Raw genomic sequence first — 21,023 nt, forward strand, 5'->3', positions numbered from 1 at the left:
CCCCAGAGGTCCAATTCATGGCTGCACAGCTGACCAGGCAGCAAGAAAGACCAACCAATTTCCCTCGAGTGCACAGCAAAACTACAGCAATTAGAGGGCATTTTTTGCAAATGGTGAGTTCTTGGGTCTTCTTTCACAATCTCCGTGTTGAGCATCATCTCACTCTGTAACTACATGGGAAGGCTATTAGGCTATTTACTAGAAGAAAACAAAGCCCGAGAATTTCACACCAAGTTTCTCCTCAGCAATTTTCCAAGGATGAGAAAGAGGTTACTTAATTCCACAGCAGGCACAAGTACGTCAGCTGAAGGTAAAGACTGATCCACCAATTCTTTACAGTTTATTTCTTTATTCAGTAAACATCTAGTTACAAGTTTCACAAATTAAAAAAGTGGGGGAGCTGATTGAAGAGGGGTCAGGGGGCCCACAGGCTGATCCAGCTTTTGTTCTGCTCCTCCCTTCTCCAATGCACACATCCTTCTGCTTCTCCACAGATGCTCCAATGAGCAGCAGGGGAATGGAAGCCTCTGTCCCGGTGAGGGGACTGACAGGGGGTTCTAGCAGAATTCCCTCATATTCCTTTCACAGGGGACTAAACACAAACTTCAGAACCAGCCCAACCCAGCACAGAAAGAGTGGAAAGGATGGAAGAGGCAAGGTGGCAGCTCCTCATGCCCAGCACTACTGGCAGAAAGAACAGAGCCAAGGGACAGCAGAGAGGGAATGGGCAATTAATGTGTTCCTTGCACATCAGTGAGATTCCCCACGCCCCACTGCAGCACCCAAATGGGGTGAAATAGAGCAATGCAAAAGATTAGTTGCTTTGTTTCAATTCTTAAGTGGGAGGAAGGTTAATACTAAATTTGAGGAGGGTCCAAGTGGTGCTTTGAAGGGGCTTCAGAGTTTCACTGTCTGTACCTGGGAGGAAAGGAAACAGAAGACAAACAGAGTAAGTGGTGCCTAGAAAGCAGAAGACCGATAAAGATGTGTTTAAACCTGATGTCTAGACATCAAAAAAGGGGGAAATGTCCCTTTTCAAGCACTAGATCACATCCTAGTGAGCCCTGTCCAAAGGACAGGAGACAGACACCAGTACTTACTTGTATTTCAAACTGGATGGACAGCAAACGGTCTCTATGTTTTACACAATGACAATATAAACACTCCACAGACTGCAATCCTACATCACGTCATAGTATTTCAGCCATCAGTTAAGGCTGACACCACAGGTCTTTTGCTCATGACAAAGCTAACTTAAACAGCTTCCATCTTCCCATTCAGCACAGCATCTTCTCAAAATTCACACCTTCCCCTGCTCTCTCAAAGTGGGAAGACACCTTTGCAACCAAAACTTCAAGGTAAGTGAGTGCAAAGAAAACAAGGTAAGGTGAGTGCAAAGAAAAAAAATAACCCCGTGGCTAAGAGGCCACCGCGCAGCAGAAGACAAGGAAGGAACTTGTTAAGACTTACAAGAGCGTGTAGGTAGATTTGGGGGTGGCCCGCTGCACCCCCCACAAGGTCTGCTCCGAGTTCACCAGTCGTACCGGCGGGACTGTCTGGAGGGAGAATCCTCAGGGCCCTGGATGGCGAGCCGTGTCCCTTCGGCCCGCCGGCCGCCGCTGCCTTCGTGGCGCCGGTATTCCAGGCCCCGCTGCGGCCGGAACCGCGACGTCTCTCGCCGCCACTCGTCGTCAAACGCGGCTGCGTCACCTGCGCAGCGACACAACCGGCTCAGGCGGGGAAGCAGCACCTGCCTCTGCTGGGAGGAGGACACGGGCACTACTCACTCTCGTCCATGTTGATGTAGTCCTGCCTCTCCTCCTGGTCACCTGTGCGATGGTTCCGGGACCGCTGCATGATGTGGGCCCTGTCCCTGATGTGGTGTCCAATCGACATCTGTTCCAAGCCGCTGTCCGAGTCCCTGACGGTTCGTCTTGTCTCACGGATCTGGGGGAAGATTCCCACGTGGAAACAACATTTTCATTCCTTCTCCCAGCCCCCTAAGGCACCCTGATTCCTGCCTCCAGTATTGCAGGCAATTGGCACTGCCACTACTCCCAGGATGTCAGACACAACATTACGAAGAGGGAAGAATGGGTTCCCCACTGCCAGCTCTTCCCATTTCCTCCCAGGGGCCCTTGGCACGGTTCAGTGAGTCACAAGAGCACAATGTGCTCCTCGAACCGCAGCTGACTGCAAAGCCAAAGTGCTGTAGGTGGCCACCCACAAAGCCACCAAACGAAGCCCACCCCCCCCCAGCAAAGCCAGCAGCCTCCTCCTTACCCCGCCAGGTGCTGAACGCATCTCTGAGGTCTCCTGATAGACTTTGGGCCCATCACCCATGTTGGAATAAGAGATGACAGTTGAGGAGGTAAATGTCTGGCAGTTAGCACCACTTGTCATATGCTCCTGCAAGAAGGAACGGGGAATGGTGTAAAGAAAGGACGGGAGGGAAGAAGAGATAGCATTTAATACCCTATCTACAATGAAGTAAGAAGTTACAATAGGATGAATATAATCCCCATGGGGCCATTTTTCTGGAGAATACACCTTCCTGTTAAATTAATACTTATTTCTTGCTAAACACGTCCACCCACACGCTTCCTTCCTCACCCCTCTCCTCTCCCTGCACTCAGGAACAAGCCCTGTCACTGACTCCCAGTGATGAAGCAAAGCTTACAGCCTCTGCCACCTTGGCAGGTGTGGCTCAGTCCATCCCAAGCAGCACAATAAGGTAAGAGACATTAGAGGGATGGCAGAAGCTCAGGACTCCCCTCAATATAAAACGGTTCGTGGAGGGTTCTTACCATGTTTCCAATCATGTCGTTCATCATCCCAAACATATCTATAAAGCCACCTGCCTAATAAAAAGGAAAAGAGAACACAAGACTAGTCAGTCTGGGAAGAGACATGAGGAAAGAACAACAAACTATCTGCAAAAAAACCTGCTGCCTAAGAAGAACCTTGTTGTTTTTTTTTTTTTTTCACGTTCTTTCAGTAGTGCAGAAAAAAAAAACCCGACAGAATTTGGGGTTGCTGTTCTCTCCATTCTCTCAGGCTGCATTGCCCAATGTTCTGGCAAAGGTTGTTATTTTAGTTTATATCCAACTGCCGGTGCACTGGGGTTTGTGAGCTTGGGGACTCAGCAAAGTTAGGAGAATAATTCTCAGCATGTGCACTAACAGTGACCTTAAGAAAGTTTCCACTGATTGTTTTCTTTCTAGCATAACAACAAATTTGCTTATTTTCCCCTACAAACACCTGCCTTTTCCACTCTTTAAACCTGAATGCTGCAGTAACACCCTGGGCCAGCAAGTCTCACAGGTTAATTGTGCAATATGTAAACAAAATTACAATGTCAGTTCAAACTTGCTGATTTCTTTTTTTTTTTGTTTCCTCGAGTAGCCTCTTGTTCTCGTTTCCAGCAGAGCAGTACTCACACACAATGTTATTATGCTTTGAAGTCTATGTGTTTGTAGTCTTATTAATCCTCCTCTGAGCTACAAAAATTCCAGGACGCTGGAGTCTCTTTCATTGAGGCAATTCTGCAGAGCAAGGCAGCTGAAGTTGCTGGATCTGGAATAACCTATTTCCACTGTATTATTTTGGTGGAAGACGGAGATCAGCATGCTCTGAGTGTGGTGTTCTCACGTACATACAGCCATTCTCGTTCCAGCCCTGTTTACCTGAAGAATTCTGCTGGCTTCTCCAGCTGCCACCACTGGCAAAGGAGGTGCAATAATCCCCTCTGCCTACTGATGGCCAAGTCCTTTCCTCCCATCCTCACAGCTCCTCCATTACCTCCAGTTCTGCAGCTGTTTTTCAGACATATGAGGTTATTAAGGGACTACCTGCTCTTCCCAGATATTAACTGTCCCAATTCCCATGAAATATTGTGCTATAACAGCTTTATGACTTTTCTCTGGTCAAGGTGCAAATACAACTTCCCCATATACACAGAGTCAGACTCTCTCTTCAAAAACAGCTCACGGACAGGATTAAAACATTAGAGGGGAAACAAGATAAAGGCCTGAAGTCATAAAACAACTCAATGAGAGGTTCAGGAGAAACCAGATGCTTCCAGTTTCAGTTCAATACCTTCTTCCTTATTCCATTTACTATAAATCTAAAGCTCATCCTGGTTTCCTCAGACATTCCCATCCTCCCTACCTGGTAGGATAGCTGGTCACGCTCACAGATGGCTACATTTTAGCACTGGTTGCACACAGTGCTGATGAATCTCAGTATGGAGCCACTACTTGGAAAGCCTCTAATCTGACCCAGAAAAACAGAAAACTTACCATGCCGAGCATCCCAAAGGGCGAAACAGCTCCTGCCTGCCAGGAGAACAGAAAAGCAGAACAGAAAATGACTTTGCAACAGCCAAACACTAGATCCTCATCAGAACACACTAATCCTTCTCAGAAACAGAACTGGGAACACTCAGGCTCTACAAACAGATCAAGAAAGCACCCCATGGATTCCTGGGAGTTCAAGCCATATCACCCCTATGAACCAGACATGAGGTAATGCTCCTAAATTTCTCCCCATTATATGAATTCACATCCTTGAGAAACAACACATATTTATTCCTTTCCTCCCGTCCAACCTAGAACACTGTTGCATTCAACACCTTAATACAGGTGGAATAAAGAGAAGGACCAGAACACCACTGCCTAAGAGATTTATTCTGCACCTGTGTGGAGGACAGGGGGGTGCCCAAGCCAGGAGGGCTGGGAGACAGAAAGTGACAGATCAGTTTGGGAAATTCTAGCCTGTACTCAGCCGGTGTTACCTGCATCCTGCGGCCAGCCTGGCGAGCCCCAGCTGTGGTGCCATCCGTGATGCCGAGGAGAGGCCCGAACCCGAAACTCCCAGACAGCATGCGGTTCATGTGCTGCCGGTGGATGGCAAAAGGATCCCTTTTGGAGAGGTGGAGAGAACAATGGTGAGGACAAAGCCCCATATAATCCGCTCCTCCCAGCTCTGTGTTTTAATTACACAACTGTACATTCCTTCCCAAGCTGGAAATTCAGAATCCTGAGAAGTCTGTGTTGTCTATGGTGATTACTGGGGCTGGAAGGGATCTCTGTATCCCATCACATTTCTTGTGATAGAAGGTTTCATACCACAGAAACCCTCTGAGGTACTAATTTCTGTCTGCTCAGAAGCAAGTTGGTGTTTTGCTTCAGTACTGCTCTGGAGCCAAGTGTGGCCAAGGCCACTCCAGAACCTCAATGCTCCAACATCTTTTATAGGGAGGTGCATGAAGACCTTCCTGGCTGCAAAGTGAGGGCTACACTTAATGGCACCAGAGAGCAGGAGATCCCACATATCATCCTCTCACCCCTCCACGTACACAGACACAAACAGTGAAATGCAAAACTGGAACCTCCAGAATGGACTGCACAGCCCGGCACCCCTCTGCCCCCCAGGGCTTGAGACCACATACAGCTTTTCCAGATTTGAGGGAGAAAGGGAACAATAACTGGGATCCCTAACTGATTTTCCCTTCTCTTGCAGCCTCCACTTTGAGGGCTGCATGCACTCACACAGGTTGGTGAAGCAAGAGGAAGAAAAGGAGGGTAAGGATAAAGAGTCACAGAACAGGGTGGCCACAATAAGACACTACTGGGAAATACCATAGCTTTTTTCCTGCAGATCTTGTAGCCTGCAATTATCCCTCTTGAGTTTTAATGACCTCTATAGCACAGATTATTCCTGAGATGACAGAAGCACCCACTACTTAAATACTTAAAACCAATACTTTTCTGTCTCTACTGGAAATGCTTCCCATAATAAAAGCTAGACTCATACCTGCCATGTTAATGAGAACACACTGTCATTCGGTGACTAACTGGGACATCAAGGTCTCCTCTCCTGCTAATTTGCTCACAGCTGATAAAATTCTTGCTTACTATTGATTTCATAAGCAAAAAATTAACTATTCTTCTACAGACATAAATTTCACCAAATTTCTAGTAATGTCTTGTTTAACATAATCAAATTCTTCCTGTATTACAGTCTATTCCTTATCCACTTTGGCAAAGGCTGCCAACTTAGTGTCACTGCCAAAATTTATCAATAGCATCCAATTTCTGCACTGAGGATGGAAACAAAAACATTCAGTGAAAGGAATCCCAGGAAGAGTTCTGGGGAGCTTTGTCAGATTTCAATACTCGTGTTTCAAAACCACTCGTTGTTTTGCCTTTACTTTGTTCCTCACAACTTGACAACTGCTTCAGCAGCCTTCTCCAGCTCCATTAATGACTTCCTGTGCAGAACAGCAACAAACACTGGACAGAGCAGCAGATTTTATCTATCTCAACTGCAACCCTAGTTTGCATAATGAAACAAAAAAAAAAATCCTTGCGCAAAGAAAAAGATTAGTTATTATTGCAGCCCTTTCTTCCTCTCAAGACAGCTGCGATGCCTTTCGGCCTACTTTGTTACGCTTTCCTCCAAGACCACGCTGCCATACCGCAGAAGCGAGTGGGACGCGATCGCTGTTGCTCGGCGCGCTGCCCCTCCGGAGGATGTCAGCGTCTGTCCCCGGAGAGCTGCGCTGCGGCGGCGGCGGCGCTCCCGGCCGGGCCCGGCCCGCCCGGCGGGACGCGGGGCAGCGCGCACCGCCCCGCGGGCGCTCCGTGCCGCAGCCCGGCCGCCGACCCCCCCCGCGGGCTGCCCACCCCGACTCACATGGCAAACATGGGGTCCTCCGGCTCGCCATCCCTCATCAGCCGGAACATGCTTCCCTCGCTCGGGGGCGGCCTCTGCGGAGCGGAGAGGGCGGTGAGCGCAGCCGGGGCGGAGGGCGGGAGGGGCGGAGCGCCGGAGCCGCCCCCCCGCCCCGCCCCGCCCCGCCCCGCCCCGCCGCCAGCAGGGGCGGGTGATGGCAGCGCTCCCCCACGGGCCCGGCCCACCCGCCGCGCCCCTGCCCCGCCGTGCCTGCCGGTGTCGGCGGTCCCGGTTCGGCGCTGCCCGAGCCCCCGGGCCGCTCACGCCTCCGCGCCCATCGCGCCCGGCACCGCGCTGCCTCCGCCCCGCCCGCGCCGCGCATGCGCGCCCGCCCCGGGGGAGGGAACAGGCGAGGCGGGGCCGCACAGCACAGCGCCCCCTGGCGCCCCCCGCGGGCGGCGCCCCCGGCCCGCAGCTCCCGCCGGGCAGCCGGGCATGGGAGTGGGAGTGGGAGTGGGAATGGGAGTGGGAGTGGGAGTGGGAATGGGAGTGGGAGTGGGAGTGGGAATGGGAATGGGAATGGGAGTGGGAATGAGAATGGGAATGGGAGTGGGAATGGTAATGGGAATGGGAGTGGGAATGGGAGTGGCAATGGGAATGGGAGTGGGAATGGGAATGGGAGTGGGAGTGGGAGTGGGAGTGGGAATGGGAGTGGGAATGGGAATGGGAATGGGATTGGGAGTGGGAATGGGAGTGGGAATGGGAGTGGGAGTGGGAAGGGGACTGGGAGTGGGAATGGGAATGGGAGTGGCAATGGGAGTGGGAATGGGAGTGGGAGTGGGAAGGGGACTGGGAGTGGGAATGGGAATGGGAGTGGCAATGGGAATGGGAGTATGAATGGGAATGGGAATGGCAGTGGGAGTAGGAATGGGAGTGGGAGTGGGAATGGTAATGGGAAAGGGAATGGGAGTGGGAGTGGGAATGGGAGTGGGAGTGGGAATGGGAGGGGGAATGGTAATGGGAATGGGAGTGGGAGTGGGAGTGGGAGTGGGGATGGGAGTGGGAGTGGGAGTGGGAATGGGAATGGGAATGGGAATGGGAGTGGGAATGAGAATGGGAATGGGAGTGGGAATGGTAATGGTAATGGGAGTGGGAATGGGAGTGGGAGTGGGAGTGGGAATGGGAGTGGGAATGGGAATGATAATGGGAATGGGAGTGGGAATGGGAATGGGAATGGGATTGGGAGTGGGAATGGGAGTGGGAATGGGAGTGGGAGTGGGAAGGGGACTGGGAGTGGGAATGGGAATGGGAGTGGCAATGGGAATGGGAGTATGAATGGGAATGGGAATGGCAGTGGGAGTAGGAATGGGAGTGGGAGTGGGAATGGTAATGGGAAAGGGAATGGGAGTGGGAGTGGGAATGGGAGTGGGAGTGGGAATGGGAGGGGGAATGGTAATGGGAATGGGAGTGGGAGTGGGAGTGGGGATGGGAGTGGGAATCGGAGTGGGGATGGGAGTGGGAATGGGAGTGGGAATGGGAATGGGAATGGGAGTGGGAATGGGAATGGGAATGGGAGTGGGAGGGGGAATGGGAGTGGGAATGGGAGTGGGAGTGGGAATGGGAGTGGGGATGGCAATGGGAGTGGCAATGTGAATGGGAGTATGAATGGGAATGGGAGTGGCAGTGGGAGTGGGAATGGCAATGGGAATGGGAATGGGTATGGGAGTGGCAATGGGAATGGGAGTGGGAATGGGAATGGGAGTGGGAGTGGGAGTGGGAGTGGGAGTGGGAATGGGAGTGGGAGTGGGAGTGGGAATGGGAATGGGAATGGGAGTGGGAATGAGAATGGGAATGGGAGTGGGAATGGTAATGGTAATGGGAGTGGGAATGGGAGTGGGAGTGGGAGTGGGAGTGGGAGTGGGAGTGGGAATGGGAGTGGGAATGGGAATGATAATGGGAATGGGAGTGGGAATGGGAATGGGATTGGGAGTGGGAATGGGAGTGGGAATGGGAGTGGGAGTGGGAAGGGGACTGGGAGTGGGAATGGGAATGGGAGTGGCAATGGGAATGGGAGTATGAATGGGAATGGGAATGGCAGTGGGAGTAGGAATGGGAGTGGGAGTGGGAATGGTAATGGGAAAGGGAATGGGAGTGGGAGTGGGAATGGGAGTGGGAGTGGGAATGGGAGGGGGAATGGTAATGGGAATGGGAGTGGGAATGGGAGTGGGAGTGGGAATGGGAGTGGGAGTGGGAATGGGAGGGGGAATGGTAATGGGAATGGGAGTGGGAGTGGGAGTGGGAGTGGGGATGGGAGTGGGAATGGGAGTGGGGATGGGAGTGGGAATGGGAGTGGGAATGGGAATGGGAGTGGGAGGGGGAATGGGAGTGGGAATGGGAGTGGGAGTGGGAATGGGAGTGGGAATGGGAGTGGGGATGGCAATGGGAGTGGCAATGTGAATGGGAGTATGAATGGGAATGGGAGTGGCAGTGGGAGTGGGAATGGCAATGGGAATGGGAATGGGTATGGGAGTGGCAATGGGAATGGGAGTGGGAATGGGAATGGGAGTGGGAGTTGGACTGGGAATGGGAATGGGAATGGGAATGGGAGTGGGAGTGGGAATGGGAATGGGGATGGTAATGGGAGTGGGAGTGGGAATGGGAATGGGAGTGGGAGTGGGAATGGGAGTGGGGATGGTAATGGGAGTGGGGATGGTAATGGGAGTGGGAATGGGAATGGGAGTGGGAGTGGGAATGGGAAGATGCGGTAGTAACGGAGGCACCGCGCAGGCCCCATCACTCCGCTCAGCTTCCCCAGCAGGGGCAGCGTGGTGGCAGGCACTGATCTGTGTGCCTGCCACAGATCAGTGGACCAGTGTGGACCAGTGGCAGGACCCGTGGGAATGGCTGAGCTTGTGTCACGGGAGGTCTAGGCTGGATATCCGGCAAAGGTTTTTAACCCATGGGGTACCTGGGCATTTGAACAGGCTCCCCCGGAAAGCAGCCACAACACTAAGCTTGACAGAGTTCAAGATGTGTTTGGACAACACTCTCAGGCACATGGTGTGACTCTTGGTAATTAATGGTCCTGTGCAGGGCCAGGAGCTGGACTTGACGGTCCTGATGGGTCCCTTCCAACTCGGAATATTCTATGATTCTGTAGTAATCCCTGTGGCTCGCAGCCAGCTGGTTCCCGGCCAGAGTCCACAGCGTTGCCTGGCTGCTGCAGAGGCAGCACTTATCCCAGGCTTCCTGCATGGCATGGGCACGTAGGAGGCACCCACAGAGCTGCTTGGCTGTGCTGAGCACATGGACAGCGAGTGCATGCAGTGCTCTGCTGGCAGAAGCAGGGAGGATACTCTGTAAGCCAGCTGTGGGTCATCACGGATCCTGGACAGCCACTGGGAATCACAGGCACAGCTTAGGTACTTGTGTGCACCTACTGCAGTGCTGGGGAATCTCCAGAAAGCAGGGGGATGACACCTCTGTCACCATCTCTGGGGAATGCTGGTTCCCTTCAGCTACCAGCAGCCCCACTGGATTACAGGGAAGAGAGCAGACTGACTCATCCCAGCTCCAGCCCAGGGCACGCTTCCTCAGTGGTGCTTCTGGTGACTCTTGCATCCGGCCCACCACGTACAGGAGCCAGCCTGGACCCGTGCCAGAGGACTGGAAATAGCAGGCTGCAAGAAGTGGTTGAGAAATTGAGCTCCTGTGTTGTGGCAGGAGCCATGTCCTTGGATTTTGGAGTCTGACAGAGGAAAATGACCCAGTAGCATGCTTCACGTGTGGAATGCATAGAGGACTTGGCAATACTTCCTGCTACAGCAGGTCTCAAAACTGCTTGTTATTGAGAAAGAAGACCTCTCACGGGAGGCCCCGGGAGGCCCGTGCCTGTGTGCATGCAGAACGCTCTTCAGAATTCCCTTCTGTGTACACAGTAATTGCATTCTGCAGAGGCTGAAACCAAAATGTCCACAAAAGGGGAACTGTCAACAGCACAATGGTGCAGGATCATGAGGTGGACAAAAGTCCTATGGGCAGGGCCAAACCTCTCGGAGGGAGGTTGTTCATAAGTGAGCTGCTGAAACTGCCTCCTGTCACCAGCTCAGAATGCATCTGTGAGTGCTGAAGTTCACACAAAGCCCTTGGTGGTGCTGCCTCAACCTCTCTGATGCTGCTTCTGCACACCTGAATCATCCTTCAGAGACCTCCAGTCTGGAAAGCCTTTCCTGTCTGGTGTGTTTTCCTTTTTCTCTGAGGCGCTCTTGGTGTTTGATTGGAGTGTGGAGTTGACCTCAAGTGTCAGGATGCAAAGGGAGGTAAAGATCTTCTAGGGCAGAAATGTAAACATCTCTTTTGGTTTTCTTATTTCTTTCTTTCTTTCTTTCTTCTTTTCCCCAGATCTGGAATAAAATAAATTCCTGGCTCCTGGATACTAGTGATCCTCCCACTCCTGCAATGTCCCAGAGATGGTAGGGCTCTCTCAGTTTTTCCAAAGTATAAGTCAGGCATTGCTGCCTTCAAACACAGAAGGGAAAGGAACAGGAAAGAGTCTGGAGCAAACACGGCTCTGCAGATCCTTTTTCTGTCCCTAATGCTGCTCCTCTGCAACTGCAACCCAAGGGCTGAGTTTGTGAGGCTGGGGGCTGAGGCTGTGGCTCTCCCTGGGTATTTCTGCAGTGTTACAGGCAGTCCTTACACCTGATGGACGCGTTACCAAAGGCTGCATTTCTGGAGCCACTACCAGTTCATCAAACCTCAAGGTTTGCTGAAACCACCATGAGCAAACCTTGTTCGCAGAGAGTCGCGGTGGTGAACGCTGCGTGAAACCCTGGAAGCAGGAATTAGAACAGCAGCCTTTCTGTGGAATGAGGACAAGGCCACGGTTGTGAGGAATGCAGGATCTGCTGCTGCAGTGCCCGGGCTGCTCCGAGGGGATGGCCATTTGCTGGGTCAGAACAACGAGCGGCACGGGGGTGTGGGCGAGAAGCAAGGCTCCCATCTTGCTCCTCTCCATTCAGGCCGCTTCTCTTCTAACAAAAACCATTACGTCTCTCCATTTCCTCTCTTTATTCCCTCCGAGCTGCCCAGGTAGTGCCGCGGCGGCGGGGAGCGGGGGCAGGGCGGGGAGCAGCGCTCGGCGGGCGGCGCTGAGCGAAGGGCAGCACGGAAGGCGATGGACGGCGCCGCTGCCCCGGCCCCGCCTCGCCGCCGCCTGCCCGCCGCCCCCCCGGCACCCTCACGGGTTTTTCCCGGCCCCGGGAAAGCCAACTGAGCATCGCCTGGCGAAGGCAAATAAAGGCAGGGTGAGAAACCCTGCCTTGCTACCTGCTGCCGGCACGCACCCAGCGCTGGGGCCGGGAAGGCACGAACAGCTTCGTAACGTGCCCGAACGCTGCAGGGGCCCCGTGGACGCCTGGAAGACAAAGAAATCCTCGTTACCAGAAGTCAGAGCTACCCACAGCCATTTCCTCATTGGTTCCCTTCATCTGTGCCTCTTACGTAATCCTCACCCAACAACTAACTCTGACCTCAGATGAAGGGCGCCCTGAGTGAAGGACAGCTCTGATTTGATCCTCAAATGGGAAAATTCATATTTGGGATGCTACAGCCAGCTTGTGGTGGCTGCAGCTTGCGTTGCGTGGCAGCGATTACTTTCAGAATATTTTGCTCGTGTTAAGAGTGTGTCTGTCACACTGTGAGTGAGAACCACGACCTCCCATCTGTGCTGCGTTAGCAAAGAGAGGCTCACAAAAAAATCACGATTGAAAACATCCCTCCTCTTTCCAGTCTTCTGACAGGCTGTGTCACCCCTTGTCATTCCCTTGTATTCCTCTTGCTTCTTCTCCTTGTTTTACCTACCCTGCTTCCCAGCCCTCCTGCAGGGCTTATTTAAATATGCTGCCTCTCAGGAAGCCATTTCCCAATGCAAAGTTGGCCAGTGGTTGAATTCTTGGGTATTTCCTCTTAACTTCACTATATGGCATAGTGGAAGAAGAACAAAGCCGATTATCTGCTGGGATTTTTAGCGGACACAGTACAGAAAGATGAACAGCGTGGGTTAAATACATAAATGCATTCAAGCACGTTCCCCCTGCACACTGAGATTTTGCTACTTTTGCTGTACGTGAAAGGACAGATATTCTGGATTTATGTAAATCTAAGAAAATTTAATGCAAATACACATCCTTCTGCTCTTTTGCTATTCAGCAAACAGTTTGGAACCACTTAGGAGTTAGCTCAGTAAATATAATTCTTAAAATACCCAGTTTTTGTGTTTTGCTTTTGCTCAGGAAATGGCTCACAGTTAGTTGGTTCAGCCTTCAAAATAAACACAAAAGTCACCATCCCCTCTGCCCCCATCAGAACACAGCGGCATGACTAGCAAGGTAAAAGACCAAAATGCATAAATAATTGCTTCTAGGTGCATTCACCCTGCATTTGCTGGGAGCAGAAAAATAGATACCACGCATGAAAGCCCAACCACGTGCTCACGTATGATGGCACACGTCTGCAAGCTCAATGCACACCTCAGTAGAAAAGTACCATACTTTCCACACTCACAAAAGTAAAAGAATGTAACAGAGGGAAAATATCCCCTCTGTACACAAACAGGTATGTACTGCACCTAAACACATGCGCACAGCCACATAAACACCAAGCACAAACAGGGTACAGCACCAAAATTGTGACACTGTATGGAGAAAATTAAATTCCCATTGTTGTCTGGGCTGCAGGCAGACACAGAGAGTGTCTGTTCCACACAATGATCTGTCATGAAACTTCTGCACCTCCCTCATTTTGTCTAAGGACATAAGTCTCCAAAAAGGATGGAATATATTCTGCTGAGTTGGCAAAGCAACTACAGACAAAGACTACAGAACGCACTGAGCAGGGACTGACATCTGCAGAGCGCACAATGAGTGTACTTGCGTTTGCAGCAGAGGGGAAGGCACAGATGGGAGAGAGGAGCAGAGAAAAGCTGCAGATCGATCTGGCAGGCGAAATGCAGAGTGGCACAGATCAGGTGGAGGAGCAGAAGTCACAGGGAAGAAGGTGAGACAGTCAATGGATACCCTCAGGGCTTGAGGGAAGCAGCTGCACACTAGAAGCCCAGCGAATCTCACCATCGGGATCCAAAGGGCAACAAGAGTCAGAATGCAGAAACAGGCAGGTGACAAGGAATGAAGAAGAATTTCATGTTGGATTTCAGGAGAAAAGCATAGCTGATACAATAACGCAGGGCAAAATGGGATGTGAAAATCAAAGGAGGGGATGTGAAATGAATTTTGTATGTAAGATACAGGATGTCACAAAGAGAAGCCGGGGAGAGGGCCATGGGAAGAGTGCTGCCAAGAACACAGGTAGGAGACAAATGCCAAGAAGCTGCAGATGAGGGAAAAATTGCAAAGGGGATGGGGTGGGGAGCATGGAAGTGACAATGGGAGGTTGCACACAGCAGGTGCTGGGGAAGAAAGGAGAGCTTGCTGCTGCCATGCCAGTTTGTAGTACTGACCCAACAGCTCCATCCCACAGGTAGCTGGAAACAAGCTCCCCTTGCACAAACAGGTGTTTGTCAATTTGCATCTGTGGGTGCGCAGTCTGTGACAACATGGAGCTTTGGGCACGGGAACATCTCTGAACATAATCCTTTGCTTTCTCCCCTCTAGGATGTTGTGTCAAGGCCTGTTTGTGCATTTATGTGAAGATGTCTTTGCCAAGGGATATGTGTCAATGTAATTATGTGTTTTCAGTGTTTGAGTGTGTAAAGGAAAAGGATCCTGGAAAATAAATTCTGCATTGGTGAGGAGAACAGCAGAGCAATGAGCCACGCACCTTCTGACAAGCAGAAGCAGAGAGGAACAACATTCGGCCACTATATAGATTATTTTGGTTCCTATTTTAGGTGTATATCTAGAAATTAAGATTTTCTTCTTGTGAAAGGGAAGGATGAAAGAGGAGTACTTGTACCAAACCAGGGCTGGAATGCTGATAGCAGCTAGACCTGAGAAATTGGCCAGATTGGTTTTGTGAAACAGTAGGGGGGAAAAAAATTAGTGCATGCATTTTCATAATTTGGTTTATTTTGGTACTAGTCTAGATGTGTGCGTCTGAGTTACAGGACTGTTTTTTGGGGCAGGCACTCTGCACCGTGTATAGCTGCGAAGAACATCAGTCAGTCAGATCATGAGAGAAGCAGCTGTAGCTGTGGAGGAGACGAGACAACAAGCTGGGTAGCTTCTACCTCCCTGTCACACAGATTATAATTTATCCAGTATCTTTCCTACAGGACATACATACTCAGGGCCCTATGTTCCACAAATACAAATGGCTTTTGCTGTTAAATGCTCGAACTGAGACATATTCAATTAAACTCAAGAGCACCAGCTCTAAATCCTGGCTTTGCACAGAGGCTGAGTTTGTATCTGAAGGACAAGAAGGGCTTGCGTACCTCAATACATTTTCCAACTAGATGGATTAATAACCTTGCCTTGTACCTGTGAGAATGACTGCGTACACGTGTACCTCTGTATGTCCTCACGTGCACGCTTAGTTCTGTATGTATGTAGGCCCGCAAATGTGTGTGGATTTATTTTTTCTTTTGAACGAGCCTGTGACTAAGAGCGAGACAATATAAACCTTGTGGGAAAGGCGAAAGGAATTTAGTCATCCCAGTCTGCACAAACTGGTAACCAAAGGGCTGAAGAGCAGCTACGGGAACATCTGTTTTATTAGCAACAAATCCCTGCAGTTGCAAGTCACCACCTGCGGTTCTGCAGGAAGGACCTTTGGCTAAAGGGAGACCCGGAGCTGGGCGATGATCCTTCCCAGCCCGGAAGGAGGCACTGGCAGAATGTCTGCCACAGTCTGGGGCCGAGGCAGGCGGGCGGGCGGAAGGGATCGGTGTCGCACACCAAGCGCAGCCCGGCCGATGGCCGGGATGCGGGTCCCGGGTGGATGTGTGTCCCGGGTGGATGTGTGTCCCGGGCGGGTGGGAGCCGAGCCCGGCGGGACAACACCCGCGCCCTCGCGCGCCGTCCCGCCGCCCCACGTGCCAGCGCCCCTCCCGCCTCGCACTGCACCAAAGCGCCCCGCGCCCCCGCCCCGCCGGCCGCCGCCAGCCAATGGGAAACCTGTTGCCAGGCAGAGAGCTCATTTGAATGGCCCAATCAGGCGGCCCAGCCCCAGCCCCTCCTTATATGGGGCCCGGGGTATGCGAGCGCTAATCCGCTCCCCCGCCGCCTGCCCCGCCCACTCCCTCCGCGAAGCGCCGCCCACTCGCTGCCCGAGGCCCCGCCCGCTCTCTCCGCCGCGCGCGCAGAGCGCGGGAAAAGCGGCCAGCGCCGGGCGGGCAGGCGGGGGGAGAAGAAGGGGAGGGGCGGGAGGAGCCCCGCCGCTGGGAGCGCTTCCAGCGGGAGGAAGGGCGGGCAGCTGGAGTGGAAAATTCCAGGCAGGAGGCCGCGTGTCGCCAGCGCTGCCCTCCCACACGGCCCCGCAGCGCCGCTTCTCGCCTCCCCCGGATTCCTCCTGGAGAGCCAGTCAGCTTGTACGGGCGGCTCCCAGGGCGTGCTGCGGCCGGAGGGCTCGGCTCCCCTCGCCGGACACTTCCCGTCGGAGCCGCGGCACCTCGGCGCGGAGCGGGGCTTTCGGCTGGCCTCGACGGGGCCGTGCGGCGTCTTGCGGGGACCCGCGCTGCGCCCCCGCTGCCGGGCGGCCGCGGCTGAGCGCACATTGTTCTAGCAGCCCGTCCCTCTCCCCTCCCTCCTCCGCCTCCCGTCCCTCTCTCCTCCCTCCCCAGGTCCCTCCTTCCTCGTCACCGGCGCTGTATAAATCCTCTGCCCCGGCGGATCCCCCCACCGCGGGAGACCCTGGTACTTTGGCCCCCGGGGCGGGATCTTGCCGCCGCTTGCGGACCGCTGGGACTTTGCGCTTCCGCCGCTGACCCCTTCTCGTCCTCGCCCTCCTTCGCACCGCTTCCCACCGGCCTCTTCCCTTCGCGACCCGGGGGGCCAGGATGTCGGAAAAACGCGTTGAGGAGGCACCGGCGGAGCTGAGCGCTAAGGTGAGACACCTCCCTCCCTCCACCACCTCGGAACCGGCCGCGCTCCCGGTGGGGGGGGGAGGGAACGGGTGGGGGGCGCTCCGTGAGGTGCCCCGGCGGCGGGGGGCGCGCGCGCGCGCCGCCCGGCCAATGGGGGGGCGGGGGCGGGGCGGGGGGCGCGAGGGCCCTCGCGCCCCCCGCCCCGCCCCCGCCCCCCCATTGGCCGGGCGGCGCGAGCGCGCGGTGGGTTCGGCTCCGCTCGGCTCCGATCGGCTCCGATCGGAGCCGGGGGGGGCGCGGGGGGGGTGTGTGTGAGGGGGGGCGGGAGCGGCGTCACGGCGGAGCAGGGGGGGAAAGTTGTGTGGACACAAAGCGCGGGCTCTGGGATGGCGGGGGAAGGAGGAGAGAGAGAGGTCCGGAAACGCCTCGATCCTACGGACAAGGTCGCCCTCTTTTTTTTTTTTTTTTTTTTTTTTTTTTTGGTAAATAAATCGTTAAAGCTCTTCCGTGCCGCTTCTGGTTTCCACACGCGTGTGAGGGCTAAAAGTAGCTGTGACGCGCGTTCGCTGCTGTTTTCCTTTGTCGGGCGGGCGGATTTAACGCCTAATATGTCTTCTCGCCCGCTATTCCGCCTCTCCTCCGAGCCGTCTTTGTTTAGGCATCCCCATCTTTTATTGCCGCTGACCGCCGGAATGTTGTTGGTTTTCTCCCCCCCTCCCCCTGCACCTCATTTCATATATAGGAAAGGAAAGAAAAGAAGGAAAAAGTCGAAGAGAAAGCCATCCACAAAGAAAAGAAGAAGGAGATAGTAGAGGTGAGGCTCTTCTGAGGGACAGATTTGGCGACGTCGGGGAGGTTTTTCTGCTCGCTGTGGGTAGCAAATATGAAGGGAATATGGGAGATAAAGAAAGGGAGCGCCAGCCTTGAGGTAGAGTAAGCTCTTGGATAATTGTGGAGAATGAGCCTTGAAGGACTTAGTGTAGTCAGCACAGCCCATCAGGGAGAAAAACGATCAAAGAAGGGAATGGAGCCAGGAACAAGTGGGAGAATGTGGCGCGGGAGATGTGGTCCTGCACCCACTGGGGTATCCTGAGGTGCACAAGGAGCATGTGTTGGAGAAGCTGGGGGTGGGGAAACTGTGAGGAAACACGCACAGATTGATGGAGGTCGGGGAGGGGATCTGGAAACAGATGTACCATAAGCCTCAGCTGTCATTAGCCTGTAATCAGAGATGCTTTGGTTGTTGGGAGGGATGGCAGCATCTCCTCAGGATGTAAGCTCGTGGGAGACAAGGAGCTGCGTGTTGCTGGGGATGTTCTGGAAGGATTGGCTTTGTGAAGGAAGGCTGGTTGGGAGAAGTGTACATCAACAGTGGCAGGAATAATGATGTTGGAGTAACAATGCACTCAAATGCACACCTGGAGTGGCTGGAGCTCTGAAATTTGTTGTGCTTGTAGCAAAGAGCACGTGGAAATGTTATCCTGGCATCAGTTTCTGCTCTGACCGATTTGTTTTCATTCAGGATGAGGAAAATGGAGCTGACGAGGATGATGAAGAGAATCCTGATGATGTAGATGAAGAAGAGGGTGGTGATGAGGATGAAGGTAGGGGAAATTAGATGAATAGGAAGCTGCAGAGGAATAGAGGATTGTGGAGGGAAATTCCCTCTCTGAGCCCTCTTGACTGCGAGATTACATTCCCTAAATGGTGCTTCAGTTTATCCTGTGATTTTCCTTTCTTGCATGTGCTTAGAAGCAGATGAGAATGGGCAGGAGCAGGATGGCCACGCAGAGAAACGATCTGCAGAGGAGGAGGAGGTGAGTAGTAGTGTGAGAATAATGGTGGGGAGAAGGAATGAGGCTACTTGCTGTTTGTTGACCCAATCCATGTGGATGCTGTTGCTGAGAATCTCAAATTGGCCTCGGGTCTCATTGCTTCAGGAGCAGACGGGTAAACAAATCTGATGTGGCAAGGGGATAGTAAATCACTGTATGCTCCTTGTAGGATCTAGGTCCTTCCACCAGCAGTCGTGGTGCTGAGTGAGAGAGAGAGTTAAGGTGCTGGAGGTTGTGCTTGGCAATGACCTCTGAACTACCTTTGCCTTCTGGGCTTCAGGCCAGGAGATAGAGTTGTAAGGGTGTGGTGATTAAAGGGTCTGATCTTCCACATTAAGGGCAGGCCCTGAGGTCTGTCTGGAGTGGTGTGAGCCTCAGCTTCTCACACCTCCTAGAAGTAACAGCCGTGGGTATGGTGTCCCTCTGAATGGAACTGTCCACATCTTTACCCCAACAACAGAACAGCTGTGTCAGGCACTCCAGGGTGTTTTAGAGGGGAGTGGATTTAGGGTGGGCCTAACAGAGATTTCCATATGGAGGAAAGAGCAGCAGTTATGAGTTTTGTGGAGAATTACGTACCTTGGGGTGGTGACTGTTTGATGGTAACTCTTTCTCTTTCCTCCCCATGGCTGATGCAGGATGAAGTGGATCCAAAGAGACAGAAGACAGAAAACGGCTCTTCAGCTTGAGTCCTCCCCTCCCATCTCCCTTGTTCCGCCCATCTCTCCTCCTCCATTCCAGCCTGTGCTTGCACTGCCCGTTAGCCTCTGGCTTCACACAATCTCAGATGAGGAAAGATTAGAAATGCTCTCAAACAGGGAAGACAGCAGTTCCCTTCTCACCCAAAGACCTAGTCCGTCCATGACCTTCCCCAGCTGAAATTGTCCCTGTCCCCTGCAGCCCTTCACTGCACCCCCCTTACCAGCGCTCCTGTTCCCTCAAGAATCTCATGGTTTCCTGGGCACACAGCCTTGCCAGGCACTTCACGTGGCAAAGCACCTCCCGTCCCCTTGTCACCTGCCTGCCTGTTTTTGTCACTGGTATGAGATTCTTGAGAGCTCCTGCCCAGCCCTGCTGCCAGAGCTCCTGCCAGAGCCAGGAGGTGCAGGCACAGATCTCGTGGTGCGTTCCCCAGTCCTAGGCCTCTTCTCATCTGCTTTCCTGCTGAACCCTGAGAGACAAAAGAAAGAATATTACAAGCAAATAATGGTTCTATTAAGCAACACATGGAGACAGGATTTATTTTAAGCTTTTCTTTTTTTTTTTTTCCAAGTTTACATGACAGCAAGCTGGCCCTCGTGAATTTTTTGAAAGATAAGGGTTGCTTTTATATACGAATTTCATCTGAGCTGTGTATTTTTTTAATTTGGAGGCTTTTTTAAAACAAATCAAGAGAGACACAATTGGGGACCAAACTTTGATTTCCATTTTTTCCCTTCAGATTTTCTTGTGACCATTTTTTGTAAATTAAAGGCAATATAGCCACAGCGTTTTCTATGGCACAGACATCACGAGGATGATAGATATAAATATATATATTGTTTTCAACAAGCACTGTAAATAAAAGCGTTTAAAAATGTTTCAAACTGCTGGTGCGCATGGCTGCGTGTTCACATCCTGCAGGGGTCGGTGGGAGTTGGCTTTGGGAAGCGGGGGTGGAGAGGGGAGCCGGAGGCTGAGCAAAGGGCATGTGCTGGTTATCCAAGGGCCCCTTGCGGCAGCGCCTTTGGGTCCTGCTCGCCCTGCCACGCCGCGGTGACAGCGAGGGCGGCGCACAAACACAGCACGGAGCTCCGGGGCTGCCCTGAACCTCTCGAAACTGCTGCCGGGCCTCCGCACTGGGCAGAAGGGCTTTGGAAAGGGAAGCTGAGCTGTGCTGCTGGCTGCAGCCCGGTGTTGCTGTCCCCGTGGCCCTGCCCTGGCTGCCTCCGGGCGTGACTCGCACGGCACCGGGGCAGCGACCGGAGAGTCGAGAGGCACAGCGCTTTGTCCGCCAGCTGCCTCGGGGAGAGCTGTCAGGCGTTTGTCTCCTTATCTCTGCAGACCTTTAAAGCTGCCGTTCGTCTGTCTTCTTTTCGAACTCGTGCTTTGGCAGTCGCGCAGGGAGCCACCGGGAGCTGTAAATAATACCAACTTTTGTGTGCGCGTCAGCGGCTTTGTGCTTGTCCGGCTGCAGCGGCGGATCGGGCTCTGGAAGCGCAAACACTGACTCGTCTCCAGCGGGGCAGAGCATCCGCCGGCATCGTCTCCAAGCGCCGGTGTGGGGCTGCAGGGCTGCGCAGAGGGACAAAGCCCCCGCTGCCCGTGGGTGCCTCCCGGGTGGGGTCACCCCTCGCCCCGGCCCCGTTCCCGGTGGAGCTGCGGGCAGCTGGAGCCGCAGCCAGCCTGGGCTCCTCCCGCCGAGAGCCGCGCTCCTGGAGCAGCTTCCAGGAGCTCCTGCCAGCGACTCGCACCAGCCCTGCCTGCTC

General features: G+C 53.2%; 2 protein-coding genes and 1 long non-coding RNA gene across 4 annotated transcripts; 2 read left to right on the forward strand and 1 right to left on the reverse strand.

The window, feature by feature from the left end:
* Positions 1-329: 329 nt before the first annotated feature.
* Positions 330-7,104, reverse strand: MLF2 (myeloid leukemia factor 2). Of its 2 annotated transcripts, XM_030265427.4 has the most exons (9): positions 6,949-7,104; positions 6,700-6,773; positions 4,796-4,922; positions 4,302-4,337; positions 2,808-2,861; positions 2,284-2,409; positions 1,788-1,947; positions 1,471-1,710; positions 330-918 (listed from the first exon to the last, which is right to left on the reverse strand). In XM_030265427.4, the coding sequence occupies exons 2-8, from the start codon at positions 6,747-6,749 to the stop codon at positions 1,532-1,534; spliced, it is 732 nt and encodes a 243-aa protein (XP_030121287.4). In that variant the 5' UTR covers positions 6,750-6,773; positions 6,949-7,104; the 3' UTR covers positions 330-918; positions 1,471-1,531.
* A 2,313-nt stretch (positions 7,105-9,417) lies between these two features.
* On the forward strand, positions 9,418-12,942 carry LOC116807936 (uncharacterized). Its single transcript, XR_012054649.1, has 2 exons — positions 9,418-10,914; positions 11,080-12,942. It is a non-coding gene; the product is annotated as an uncharacterized lncRNA (long non-coding RNA).
* Positions 12,943-16,534: 3,592 nt separating this feature from the next.
* On the forward strand, positions 16,535-20,146 carry LOC100190249 (parathymosin-like). Its single transcript, NM_001245253.1, is given in 5 exon segments — positions 16,535-16,741; positions 17,463-17,534; positions 18,243-18,324; positions 18,479-18,537; positions 19,194-20,146. Coding segments are annotated over 3 exon segments (330 nt in total). The 5' UTR covers positions 16,535-16,741; positions 17,463-17,534; positions 18,243-18,294; the 3' UTR covers positions 19,435-20,146.
* The last annotated feature ends 877 nt before the right edge of the window (positions 20,147-21,023 follow it).

Source organism: Taeniopygia guttata, chromosome 1, assembly GCF_048771995.1.
Source record: "Taeniopygia guttata chromosome 1, bTaeGut7.mat, whole genome shotgun sequence".
Classification (NCBI taxonomy): domain Eukaryota; kingdom Metazoa; phylum Chordata; class Aves; order Passeriformes; family Estrildidae; genus Taeniopygia; species Taeniopygia guttata.

What these genes read in the sequence shown, in the direction of transcription:
- MLF2 (XM_030265427.4), bottom strand. Translation starts at nt 6,749, where the DNA reads ATGTTCCGGCTGATGAGGGATGGCGAGCCGGAGGACCCCATGTTTGCC. An exon ending in GAGGACCCCATGTTTGCCAT is followed by an intron (nt 4,923 to 6,699) that starts GTGAGTCGGGGT and finishes CCTCTCCAAAAG; the next exon opens with GGATCCTTTTGCCATCCACC. An exon ending in CCTTTGGGATGCTCGGCATG is followed by an intron (nt 2,862 to 4,301) that starts GTAAGTTTTCTG and finishes CCTTTTTATTAG; the next exon opens with GCAGGTGGCTTTATAGATAT.